The sequence below is a fragment of the Podarcis muralis genome, chromosome 3 (assembly GCF_964188315.1).
Source record: "Podarcis muralis chromosome 3, rPodMur119.hap1.1, whole genome shotgun sequence".
In the NCBI taxonomy this organism is placed as follows: Eukaryota; Metazoa; Chordata; class Lepidosauria; order Squamata; family Lacertidae; genus Podarcis; species Podarcis muralis.
Genome location: NC_135657.1, coordinates 53267397 through 53281184, shown reverse-complemented (window position 1 = coordinate 53281184; position 13788 = coordinate 53267397). Strand labels below are relative to the sequence as shown.

The following is a 13788-nucleotide window of genomic DNA, read 5'->3' as shown; positions in this document are numbered from 1 at the left end:
AAAAGTACAACAATATTTCACAGTATTGTAAATTAACTGATGTCTGAAAACCAAGTTTAATATTCTTAATTTATCCTTTTCTTTCTTAGGGCGAAAGGAGGTGCATAACATTCTATTTTCCTAAACTCCTTATTGTTGGTCTTTTGTGGCTGGCTTCTGTTACATTAGGAATATGGCAGACGTGAGTAACTTATCTCTTTTCCTCATTCCTCTTTCCCCTTCTCGGATCACTAAATAGCCTTGAACAAGAAAGCAGGATTTTTTTTAATAGTTCCCATTTTTTGCTTTTCCTCTAGTAAAAGCAAAGACTAAGTCCACCATTTGAAGAGTGTAAAGCACATGTTGAAACTGCAGTAAATATTGGGAGATAGCTTTGTGTCCTGAGATCGGACTAAAGTCTTCCTTAGCTGCATAGATTATTCAGTCTGTTAGCATATGATCAGAATATGAAGTCTTCCTACTACATAGAGAGAGACCACCTTCCTTGTAGTTGAGGTACACTCTGGAACATATTGAGGGAGTTCAGGAACCTTCATGGTAAGGAAGAATCACTGAAAATTCTCTCCCTCCCCTATTCCGCCGAGGAATTATTTTCTTCCATGGGTAAGCACTTCATTGGATACTCAAGAAGTGGCAAACGTTATTCAGCTCTGAGTAGGATTTTTAAACATTTCCCTAGTGCTATGTGTATGTGTATTTGAATGTGTTGGTTCCAGCTTTCTCAGTTCTGCATAAATAGGAAACATAATTACAAACTCAAATTGGAATCAATTTGTTCTGGCTTTTTCTTGGAAACTGTTGGGAAGACTAGTAGAGAGAGTCTAAATCTGTATCTTATTAAGATGAGGGGGAAGAAATGGCCAATTTTTTTAACATGTTAGTTTCTATGGACTTAGTTTTATGATGCGTACAAAATTCTTACATTAAATGGTCTTGTGTTGTTGTTTTTTAGTGTCAATGAACTACATGACCCAACATACCAGTATGGGATTGACACAAACAACTTTCAGGTAAATTAGTGTGAACAATCCTTTCTGTTTATATAAGAAATGCTGTGTGGATTATCAGATTTTGAAAAATGCTCAGCTATTTTGATCCGTCTGTCCAGCTGATGTCCTATTGTGACACAACTGCAAAACGATAGGTAACAGGCTGTCACTTAAATATTGGTTGTAGCTTTGCTTACATTTAGTTTCTAGAGACTTCTTCTGAGATCCCTGGAAGAACCTTCAGAAAAAGAATGGTGAGAACCCACTTAAATTCAGGGTTAGAAACTTGAAATTGTTACGTGTAAGACTTCCCTGGTCACAACAAAAGCCTACCAGCTTTGCAAAAAACCATCTCACACAGATTCTTGTAATTAGGAGAATCTCACATGTAACAAAATCAAGTTTTTAAAGGGCTATCACATGGAAGATGGAGCAAGCTTGTTCTCTCCCACTGCAGAGTATAGGACCTGAACCAATAGATTCAAGTTACAAAAAAGGAGATTCTGACTTAAACATCAGGAATAATTTTTTGACTGTAAGAGCTGCTTCGTGCTGGAACAGACTCCTTCTAAACATGATGGACTCTCCTTCCTTTGAGGTTTTTAAGTAGAGGTGGATAGCCACCTTCCAGGGATGCTTTAGTTGATATTCCTGCATTGCAGGGGTTGGACTCCCTTCCAACTTCCCTTCTACAATTCTATTATTCTAATTTTGTTGAAAGACTTTTGTTGCCCACTTTTGTAAACTATAACTCTTTGTTGGTCATCAGTTATATCTTTCATTTAGATTCTTAGAAGTCCAGTTGCTGTTTCTAAGATCACATGAGGATGTCTTAATACAACACAATAAATACTGGGAGATAATTGTATTAAGAGAAAATGAAACAGAACAGGATAAATGAAGTGACTTATAAAGTCACTGTTCTCAGCTTCTTTTAAAAACATGTGACCACCTGTGCACCAGGTGTGCAAATCAGGGGAAACACATAGAGAAACAGGATTGATAGCACAACATCCCTATGTTTAGCCTGACCAGCATTTTGGAAAATGTAAAACTCTTCTTATCCGAGAAGCATATAGTGACTGGGATTAAGTTTAGCCTTGGTTATTCGAATGTAAAGGCTTTCAAAAGGCACTTTTGCCTGAGTGAAAGGATGGATATGCACCTTTGACACTGGAGACATATATTTTAGGGCCCATCCCATTCTCTTGGCTGTAATTTGTTTTAACTGTCTTTGATATTGTATTTTTACATCCTTGTAAGCTGCCCTTGGACCTCATCATGAAGGATAGGAAATAAATGTTGTTGTCATAATCGTCATCAGAATAATATTTTTAAAACTTTTGTATATATTTTTGTAACAGGGTATGAAAATCTTCTTCCTTGTGGTGGCAGCTGTGTACATTTTGTACCTTTTGTTCCTGATAATCAGGGCATGCTCAGAACTCCGTAACATGCCCTATGTCGGTAAGCTCTGTTCTGTGCCAGTCATGGTTGCTGTGTGGCAATGTTCTTCCAGCGAGATATTTGTGTTCACTTTCAGATAACCATTTTTCTTCTCCTTTCCTCAGATCTCAGGCTAAAATTCTTGACCGCGTTGACATTTGTAGTTCTCGTCATTAGGTAAGATATTAATTCTTTTCTGAAAGGTGCTAGATACAGAAAACATTCTGCTGAGGTGCAGATTAGCATTTTATGCATTTCTGATAAAGCACATACAGTCAAACCTCGGATCCCAAACGCCTCCGTTTTGGAACATTTCGGCTCCCGAACAACAAAAACCCAGAAGTAAATGCTCTGGTTTTCAAATGTACAGTGGTACTTTGGGTCAAGAACTTAATTCATTCTGGAGGTCTGTTCTTAACCTGAAACTGTTCTTAACCTGAGGTAACACTTTAGCTAATGGGGCCTCCCACTGCTGCCGTGCCACCGCTGTGCGATTTCTGTTCTCATCCTGGAGCAAAGTCCTTAACCCGAGGTACTATTTCTGGGTTAGCGGAGTCTGTAATCTGAAGCATCTGTAACCTGAGGTACCACTGTATTTCGGAAGCCGAATTTCCAATGCAGCTTCCGCTTGAGTGCAGGAAGCTCCTGCAACCAATCAGAAGCCATGCCTCGGTTGTCAAACATTTCAGAAGCCGAATGGGCTTCCAGAACGGATTACGTTTGACAACCGAGGTTTGACGATATTAGATGCCGATACATTATGCTTGGCATATATACATGTAATATTTTTTGGTTTTTACAAACCACTTGGACTATTTTGGTATTGTGGTATATAAATATATGAAATAATAATTTCCATTGGCACAATTACCACATCCTTCCCACAACTGCATCCCCTCCCATGCACTCATCTTTTGAGAATCTGGGTGTTCCTGTGCATTGACAGTAGATTTAATTAGGAAGGCTAATATTTGCCCTAAGGGATGCGGGTGGCGCTGTGGTCTAAACCACTGAGCCTAGGGCTTGTCGATCGGAAGGTTGGCGGTTCGAATCCCTGCGACAGGGTGAGCTCCTGTTGTTCAGTCCCAGCTCCTGCCAATCTAGCAGTTTGAAAGCGCACCAAAAAGTGCAAGTAGATAAACAGGTACCGCTCCGGCGGGAAGGTAAATGGCGTTTCTGTGTGTTGCTCTGGTTTCAGCAGAAGCGGCTAAGTCATGCTGGCCACATGACCCGGAAAAACTGTCTGCGGACAAACTTTGGCTCCCTCGGCCAGTAAAGCGAGATGAGCGCTGCAACCCCAGAGTTGTTCGTGACTGGACTTAACTGTCAGGGGTTTTTTACCTTTACCTGTACCTTTTAACATTTGCCCCAGCACTAATTTAATGTTTCATTTAACTCTGGTTAGAAAGTAATTACAAAATGTTGAGTGGCTTTTTGGTTTCTTCTCCCTTAACTGCAGCATCGTTATACTTTATCTGCGTTTTGGAGCCCAAGTTCTGCAAGACAACTTTGTGGCTGAATTGTCGACCCATTATCATAATTATATCCTTTTCTTGTGACATCGTGGTACTGAGATGTTTCAGTCAAGCTGTCTATGTCAGGCTGTTTGAGGGATTAGCATACTGTAGTTCCCTATATAATGAAGGCCATCAAAGCGTAGGCAAGGCAAGCACAGCTGCGCACGGTGTTGCAAAGCAATGGCACATCCACAGAAAAGCCCCTCTCCTGCATCCCAAGCAATCATAACTCAGATGTTGGTGGCATGTGAAGGAGAGCCTCTCTATGTGATCTTAGTAGACAGGCTGGCTTTTAGCTTTTTGTATGTTGGGGCAGCTTTGAACATTAGCACTGGTTTTGTCTGTGACACTACCTATAGGTGAGGCAGCTGACTTTTAAATTTGGAGAAAACTTTTTCCTAGATGTTTTGCTAGGGTTTTGACCATGTCCAGGTTAGCTGCCTACATATATGTGGAGAATGACATTTGTGTGCTGCGAGGTGTGCATCTTGAATTGTTTAACTTGATATCCTTGACCGTTACCACCTGCAGAATTCTTATCGTTCTACGGCTTATTGAACTTCTATTTATACACATTAGCCTTTGTATATTCACCATCCAAAAATGCCCTGTATGGTAAGTTGGCCTCAGTTCGGCTTTTGCTTTCCCCCCTCTTTTCCTGTCATATTCTATGCTATTGCAAAAAGGTTGCATGTCATACTATTGTGTAAAATATTCAGGTATTATCTCTATTTGGATTTAAGTCCTAGAGCAGGCATAAGAAACTTGTGGCTTTCCACAAGTTGTCTTCAAGCTCCCATCCCATCACCTGTCACCAGTCGCCATGCTGGCAGAGTCTTGCTTCCCTCCATAGTGCTCCATAAGAAGACGTATTCCCCTCCTCCCCAAAATGCTAGGCTTGTGGTCTCTCTTGAAAGACTCATCTTGACTATCGAAAGCTTTCTGAAAGTTCAAATAAGCTGAACTGAAAAGGTCCTGTAATGGAGAGATATCTTGTTAAGCGAACGTTTCCTTTGCAAAACCTTTCAGAGTCTCAGTTGAAAGATAATCCTGCCTTCTCTATGCTGAACGACTCAGATGATGATGTGATCTATGGGTAAGTAACATAAGGCTTACAGTAGTTGTATTAATTTAATATGTTTTCTCATATTCTACAAAATATAAGCCATGGAGGTTTCCTTTTAAAAAGGACTCCCCTGTCACTGGTGATAGTTGTATATTGGAAGCAAATGATGAAGAATCTAGTACTTGTGGTAGGAATAGTATGAGGTCAAACATTTTTTAAAAGCTTCCATTAGTTCCCTCATGGAACTTAAGTGGCATATGTGGTCCCTCACCCCATTTATCCTCACGGCAACTTACCAAGGCAGGTTGGCCTGAGAGAGAGTGAAAGGCCAGTAGATTTCTTGTGAGCTTCCTCGGCTGAGCAGTGATATGAACTCGCTCCCATAGGATGCAGAGATGGCCACCAACCTGCACGACTTGAAAAGAGGATGAGACAAATTCATGGAGGAGAGGGCTATTGATGGCTATACCCTGCCTCCACAGTTGGAGGCAGTAATGCTTCTGAATACCAGTTGCTGGAAACCATACGAGGAAAGAGTGTTCTTGTGCTTGCATCGTGCTTGCTGGTTTCCCACAGGCATCTGGTTGTCCCCTGTGAGAACAGGATGCTTTCATTGGCATCCTGATGGGTCATTGACCTGGTCCAGCAGGCTCTTCTTCTGCTTTGGTCCCAGTGTGCTCACTTGCTCACATATGACCCAACATCTCTCTATAGCCTCTGTGACCACAGAGTTTTATAGCCACAGAATTGGTTATAAGATGAGAGGGCTCTGCTCCAGGGAGCGAGGTCTGAATTTGTGAGATAAGCCACGTGAGTAAAATGTATGTATGGCAGGGAAAGCAAGTGCTTACCCCCCACGGAGTTTTGCTTTTCTTTTCTGAGAAAAGCATGTGTCCCTGCTTGTTTCCTCATCTTTTGGTCCTGTCTCGAATTCAGCAACAAGCAAGACAAGTGTACACTTCCAACTGAGCCAGCAGTGTTACATTTAGGATGCCTTGAAAATAAGTGAATTGCTTTGAACACTAAAATGAAAGCAAGCTCCCTATACCAACCTTCCAATATGGTCAGATTTTGAAGCCATGCTCTTTAGAAATATTGGAAGGAAGCTAAAGAATACTGCTTTCATTCCTACCTGAAGAGGGTTCATGTTTGAAAGAATAACAAATCTTTTGAGATCATACTAATTTCGTCTACTTGCCTAGAATAAGTGTTGTTTTATGCTATTCATGTCTTAAGATGTTCTTGAATATCTCTTTTTTGGGGGGGACAGGAGTGATTATGAAGAAATGCCACTTCAGAACGGTCAAGCCATCAGAGCCAAATTCAAGGAAGAATCGGACAGTGATTAAGTTTTCATAGAAGTGACCTGCTGTATGAGAACAAACGCAATTTTGACACTCTTCCCCCCACCCCCCTAAAAATCTTTTTCCTGAGTCTACTGTTAACTGATCATAGACTTCTGTGGAAGGATTTCCTGTTTCTCCCTTTCTGTTTACAAACCTAAAACTGAAGTGGGGAGAATATAATTTTTAGGGAAGAGTTATTTTGTAAACTCAAAGTGTACCCCCCCTTTTTTAGAAAACAGTTGTGATGGGATGCCTCCAGACCAGATTGTTTGGGGAGCTTGTTGTGCACTTTCACAGCTAATACTTTGATTTCCTCATAGTTTCTTAACTATTTACTTGGAATTTAGTGTTGAGATGCTTATTTTTTACTCCAAAATAATTTTATTTTGACATTTGCAAACTGTGTTTGCAGAGAAGGGGAGAGAGGAAATGCCCCAGCTCCCAACGTCATTCAACCCCAAACTTACTCTGACTGGAATCTGCTTGGCACTTCCAACACCTTGAGAAACCTCAATTTCTGTTTTCCCATTTCAGGGGTTGAAAGGTGGTGGGTAGGAATTGCAATTGTGATTCAGCACTGTATGTGACTTGAATTAAATGAAGGAGTTTTTTTCAGTTATCTGATTTTGTGATTGCGATTAAGCACACCAGTTCAGCTTCTTCTGAGACCGACATAATTCTATATAATTGTATTGGAAGAGCAAAATAATTTGAAAAGGAGGTGTTCTAAGGCTGTTTTATCTTAAAACAATGGTCACATTTGGTGAAAATCATAGCCTTGCACCTGAGCGTGTTCTGCCTGTGTAAATGATGACTGAATGCTGCTTGCTGCTGTTAATTAAGAGGGAACAATATATAATTTCAACACACATTCCCTTAAATTCTGTAAATGTTTTTCCCCTCCCCCAAAATAAGGGTGTTTTAAATAGTTTGGCATTTCATAACCAGTAGTATAGAAACACAAACACATTAGGTGTTGGATGTGAACCTAGGTGGGCTCTTGGAGATATTTGGGTAGGAAATTCTCTTCATTTAACTGAGCACGATCCAAAATGGTGGTTGATCCATTTTGTTGAACCAACTGTATAAGCCAGCAAGGTAAATTGGAGCCTTCAAATTACAGAGAAGTCTTCAGAGTTCTGCAATAATTGTTGGAACGTGACAGTATGTTACGACCATGTGGAGGCCACTTGAAACAGCCTTTGTATGATGCCTGCCACATATGCAGAAGACAATGGCTAACATGGAATGAATCATCCTCATTGCGTGCATACAATGGGACCAAGCCACTATACACATTGCAGCAATGGTGTGGTGAAACCTCCGTGTTGTGGTTGTGATGTGTGTACTTGACTGTAGTTGGTTCAATGAAAGGTTTGATCTGAGCCATTTTGTGTTCTGTTTTACGATAGGCATTTCTTTTAGCTCATCTTCAGACACACCTAAAATGGCAGCTTTCGTTTGTTCCATTCTTACCCATGCTGGAAATGTGCACTACTGAAGTTGATACAGATTAGCAGAATGGTGCTTCCAATCACAGTTTATTGAGAAATGCCTCTTTACTCTCCCACCTTGGTAGTTTTGGTTCTGAATGGATTTATTCAAATAGTATGATGGGAAAACCGTGGATAGCCCTCCTACCTCACAGAAGCTGTCAGTATTTTCATGTGCTTTTTCAAGCCCCTGTTCCTGCCTATAAATAACTCCAGTAGGTTCCTTTTGCAGAAACACTTTGTTATATCACTGACCAAAACAAAAATGACCAATATGCAAGGACTGAAGACCCTTTTTGAGTTGAATGTAAAAGTTCAGTGCATTTCTGCTGGTCACACTTGAATTGCTATTTGCATCTCTTGCTTGGCAAACCTTGTCCTAACGTAATTCAAGCTGCAGAAACAGTCTACAGGTAACTTGCATCTTATGCAGGGGTCGCGTTCCTGGCCATCGCGGGTATAAGCAAAATTGTGTAAAGCCCCAAAAGACCGTTCAACAACCATTTTTAAAATCACTGCACTTAACTGGTGAGGGACGAATGCGGCTCTTCGTCTTCTGCATCCTTTCCCTTGCTGGATGCTGCTGCAGATGATACGAAGACCCTGGGGAGTTGACTGGTAGCCGGAAGAAGTGCTTGGCTGTGGTTCAGATCCAGAGGTGGGTTGCCTGGGCACATCTGCTACTGCTGTTGCTAGCTTCTTTGTGAGGAACACGGTGATTGATAGGTGCTGCTGTTGGGCTCATCAAACATTTCCTTGCATGGTCTCAGAATGTCTGTATTCCCACAGATGATCTTGAGGATGCATTCCATGGAGGGGTCAGATCATATGCGTAGAAAAGTTGAGAAAATTTCTGCAGGCTCCAACTTGCTGACCCATTCTCTCCATCCTCATCCTTGCATACTGAACTTGAGCTGACCAGTTCCTTTAGCAATTCAGCAGTCAATACGTGTTTGGCCCTCAGTTAGCTCTGCAGTCTGAAGTTTCTCCACACCCTTTAGTTGTCTCTCCAAACCCCTCCACAAGTCTCTCTGGCCACCTCTGATCACCCTCTGCAACCACCCCTTCTATGCCCAAACACTCCTACGAAGGCTGCTGGCTCTTTCCCCCCTTGTGTACCATTTTCTTATTTCCCCCCTGTTCATGCCATTTTTGCACCACTTTTGGGCAATGTGCATAATGCTGAGAGTGTGCCTGTTAAATAAGCGTCAGATGCGAGTTACCTGTAGTTACCTGCTCATTCTGCTGTTACTGTTTTCTAGGAAAATAGGCTGGGATAATAAGAACCTTGTGCATTAGTGGAAAGGACTTTCCTCTGTGGGTATATGAGAGAGTTGATGTTGGGGGGGGGGACTTTCTCAGTATTGGCTTTTCAGTATGTGCAAGGAGTTACTCTGGGAAAGGGTTAGTACTTGCAAAAAAACACAGCGCTTTGAATCCTGGCCATAGACAAGTATATGGTGATTGATACCTCAAGGCTACGAATAAACTGACCCAGTTTGCACATCATACTGAGCCAAACCATGGCTTAGTGCATACATACAGCCTCCTGAGGAGATCCCATTTGCTTTGCTACCTCCATCATTTTGCTGCTATTGCTGCTGCTAAACTAAGCCGTGGTCTGGCTTACTGCATCTTCTGAACCACAACCTCTGGGTTGAACAACACGATAAGGCAAACCATGGCTTAGCTCAGCAGCAAAATGAGCAGTGACAAGCAAAGCAGCTGTGATCCCCATTCTGGGAGCTTGTTGGTCCTAAACCACGGTTTGGCTTAGTGGGACATGTGAATTTACGGCACTATGAAGGATTTGTTCAGCTATTTTTGCAAGTAAATATCTACACTGATACTAAAGCTATGAAAGAGTGTCATGCACTTTGCATATCAAAAGTACAAGACATAATATTAGTATAATCATCTAAATGTAATAGTTTGCTTTTGCTAGGTTTCTGATAAACCATTTCAGATGTTTTGTTCTGTGGCAATCAGCAAGTTACAGTGCTAATATGTATTTAGTAAAATGTTGTTGTTTTTAACAGCAAATTAAAACCAAGGCATGGAATATATTCTATGGATAATATCCAATGTTAGTCATACTCAGAGTAGACCCATTTAAATCAATGGATTTCAGTAACTTGTTCATTGATTTCAGTGGATCTGAGAATGACTTTGCCTAAAATACATTGTAAAACTTGGGAAACTAGATGTGTATTTTTCCTAATATTTTATATTGCTTGATATTGATCCCTAGTAATCATGTGGAAAAATTGTACTAGTTGTCTTTTGATGTATATATTCTTTTAAATTATTGTTGGTTTCTCTTCTACATTTTAATTACCTAGGGTGATATTCAAATAATGAGTCCTGTCAGCCCTGTGTGAGGACTTCTGCTTGCAGAACAATATTCAGGGGGACAAGAGGGAGGGGGTCATTACAAAGTCTGAATGCTTGCCCTTACAGAATGATCACTCCATTTTACTTAAGTTCCCAAGTTACCTTTTCCCTTAATTCTGGAGAAAATAAATGAATTCCTGAGTTAATTTCTTAATTAAATGTCCCTGAAGTTCATTAAACTTTAGGAATTGAAGGCTACTATTTCATTTGTCTCCACTACTCTCACTCATCTGACGAGTCCCAGGAACAAGCATCTAGCTGTGTTTCCCATTTTAGTGCCATTTGTTCTTATGTCACATCGCAACTTGTTTAAAATGCTCAGTGTTAAAAACATTTAAAGTTGTCATATTGCAAACTGGGGGAAACACAAGGTAGTAGTAGAGACTATTTTCAGGTTTATTAATTGGAATTCTTTTGCACAGATATGATAATTGAGCACGGTGTGTTGTATTTTTATTTTTTGCTAAGGGGTTCCCTATGAATAGGAGAGTCGCCGGGAAAGCTGTTGTTTTCCTTTTAGCAGGGCTTCATAAACTCTGTTCCATGGACCACAAGCTTCATTCAGGTTGTCTGAAGTGGGTCTGTAAAAATGCAGTTTAAAAGCATCCAGCAATGTAGTACTGCACCTTACAATTGCTACAAGCAGAAAAACCATTTAGAGGTCTCCCAAGAACCTCAGCAATTTTCAAGTGGTCCATGGGGGGAAACATTTGGGAATCACTGCCCTGCAGCCGGATGAGGGAGCTGTTAGTGAAAGTGCCTTTGGATGTGGTGTTTAGTTGGCTTCCACAAGGATCAGTTGCCAAGCAGTTTTGCTTTAGCTGGGCTTTTGAGTGAGTATGAGCTAGATCCCCTCATCAAATAAAATAATCCCCAGTGGACAACTGCAGCAGTAATTCTGCTACAGTGGGAGAACATTGCCCAATACAAAGCATATTCTGTTTCATTGTGGGTTTTCTTTTTTAAAAAAAATGTGTCCCATCTTTTTTGTTGACAGAAGTTGCTGCTTTTGAAATGGCTTCTGTAGAGTGTGTAAAAAGGCTTGCTGATGCCCACTGTTGGTGAAAAACATCTCTAGATAAAATATGAGCATTGCCCTCCATGCCCCGCATATGGTGTAACCTGCCCCAAAGTGCTTGTAGTTTTCGCCTACTTTGTCTTTGCCCTTGTTTAACATGGATCACTTTTGCCTTAGCAGTTGTGATTGTCAGTTGCAGCGCTGTTTAGGTAAATATGCAGTTTGTACACACTGGCTTTTATGGTTAAAATTTCGATGTGCCAGTAAAGCTAAGAGGCAGTAATGTAACTAGGACTGTGCTCAACGTTCAGACAAGCTATAATCTTGTGTTTTGTCTGCTGCAACCTTCAGTTTCCGCCTTCAGGGAAAGTAGCCTGTAGTGTTCTCAAATTTTTAAATAGAAACTAGTGATTTTGGTGGTGGGATTCCCTGCTGCTGCTTTAGATCTTTCCACACACCCACCACTTCTTTCTTCCTGGCTTAGTCACATAAGTGATCATCTACCAGCCAGAGATACTGAAGGAGGAAGATGCCATACTGTCTTGTAGCCAATCAGATGTGGCTGTGCTATAATATTGCTGAGGTTGAGGGGCGGCAAGTTTAAACAAGCAAAGATTTCTACAGATTACACACACACAAAAAGCACTGGCAAAAGGGTCACGGAAAACAATTTTTTTCTGAGTAATCTTGGCTCAGCCATAAGTGTAAACCCAGTAGAATCATGCCAAAGAACAGGAAATCTGTGTTTATATAAAGGTACATTGATAGAAGTTTGTTTAGCAAGAAATTTGCAGCCTGATCCTGTGCGTGGTTACTCAGAAGCAAGTCCAAGTTGGTTCGATCAGACTTACTCCCACAAGAGGTACAAAGCCTTACTTAAAATGAGAGTTACTTCTAAATGGTGCCCAAGGCCATTACTGCATTTAAATGATGTTGCATTTTTAGCCATATGTTCCAATTGTGCCAGTAATTGATATGAAAAGCTCCTTATGCTACTGTACAACTGAACTCAACATTTGTAAATAGATGTAAAATGAAATAAACCTCTAGAAAATATTTTCTACCAAAACGTGGCTAGAACCTTTTCATAGTGTATGTTTACGTTAATGAAAAGTTGTAACTATAATTTTGCTTTTGGAAGGGTTTGCATGGGGTAACTCAATGTGTCATCTTCATGCTTCAGGGTAGATGCTATTTGTAATTATGATGAGGCACTAGCAACAGTGGTGATAACTTTCCCTGAGCAGGAATTTAAGAGTTAGTTTACTTTCAGTAAAATACTGGGCGCAGAGATGTTTTGGAGACTGTGCATAGTAAAATTACGTTCCATTCCAATGCATTCACAATAAAGTTTTATATAGAACCTTTGTGCCTATCTCAATATTGTTCCTCCCCATACACAATAAACGGTGGCACGTTTATTTCCATGTGTGCATATGGAAATTCATTTGGTGGCATGTAATAGATAAGCTAAAACTGCTCTGGATTTAGGATGAAAAAACTCTCCATTTCACTGTCTTTTCATTGACCTGAATTTGATGGAAATAGATATAAATGCATCTGAGGAAAACAAAATAGGTTGTCTACATTTGAAAGGAAAAAAAGTGACATCAAATGATGACACAGCTCAAAATAATGACGTCTAACTCTAAATATCTTCAGGAAGCATGGTGGACAACCAGCCAAAATTCCAGGGGGACAAACAGAAGCCCCTTGTTGCTACTTGATGGAACTGTAGGTATGAGCAGGCACAGTACTGGAACCTCACTTGCATGCGCACCAAACTCTGCCAAGTGCTCAAGGACAATCAATGGGGGTGCACGCCCCCTTTCTCTTTCCCGGCGAAGATAATTGGCAAACAATCTTTCTTGAAGTTCATGCTGTCGAACTGCCACCAACTTTGCAACTGGATGATAGATGCTGCAATTGTCAGGGTCCAGTCTCACCACTGCCTTTCCCCCAGAAACAGCCGCAGTGAGAGCACTGTCAATGAGCGCGAGTTTATAAACAAAGAAACATGTCAATTTGCCAATATGGATTTGCAGGGCCTATGTTGGCCCTGGAGTGGGGGTGGGGAGAATTCTCTCATCCACCTGCGAACACCTGTGTGCTTGAATTTTTCAGATAAGCTTGCTATTTTAATGGAATAGTATGTTTTGTTCTTAGGCTTTTAAATGCCCTGTGGTTTCAGAAACACTGGAGCACAATAAGGCCATAAATACTAAACAATTATTTTAGTAACATGCTATTTAACATTAGTCTGCCCTACTCAATTTTCCCAGGGGTCCCAGCTGAACAAATTATGCTTCTTTATACTGTATCACACAATTGTTCTCCATCTAGTCTCAGCCAGAGGACTTCCCCAGCCCTGCCAACCCAAGAAGCACTGAATGAGTGATGCCAGAGATTGAAGCTACATGAAAAGCATGTACCTCTCCCACTGTGCTATGGTCCATTCACAAACGCTAGCAACAATCCCACTAGTTGGAACCTGTGGTTCATGTTTTTGACCACTTAAT

General features: G+C 40.9%; 1 protein-coding gene across 3 annotated transcripts in view; it reads left to right on the top strand.

The window, feature by feature from the left end:
- The window catches only part of TMEM181 (transmembrane protein 181), a 28936-nt gene extending 17035 nt beyond the window's left edge, over positions 1–11901 (top strand). For all 3 annotated transcript variants that reach the window (XM_028723789.2, XM_028723791.2, XM_028723790.2), the window contains 8 exons: positions 90–181; positions 953–1010; positions 2354–2456; positions 2561–2612; positions 3895–3977; positions 4478–4567; positions 4982–5048; positions 6289–11901. In XM_028723789.2, coding sequence (XP_028579622.2) covers positions 90–181; positions 953–1010; positions 2354–2456; positions 2561–2612; positions 3895–3977; positions 4478–4567; positions 4982–5048; positions 6289–6367 — 624 coding nt within the window. In that variant the 3' untranslated portion in view covers positions 6368–11901. The remainder of the gene's footprint in view (positions 1–89; positions 182–952; positions 1011–2353; positions 2457–2560; positions 2613–3894; positions 3978–4477; positions 4568–4981; positions 5049–6288) is intronic.
- Positions 11902–13788: the final 1887 nt, after the last annotated feature.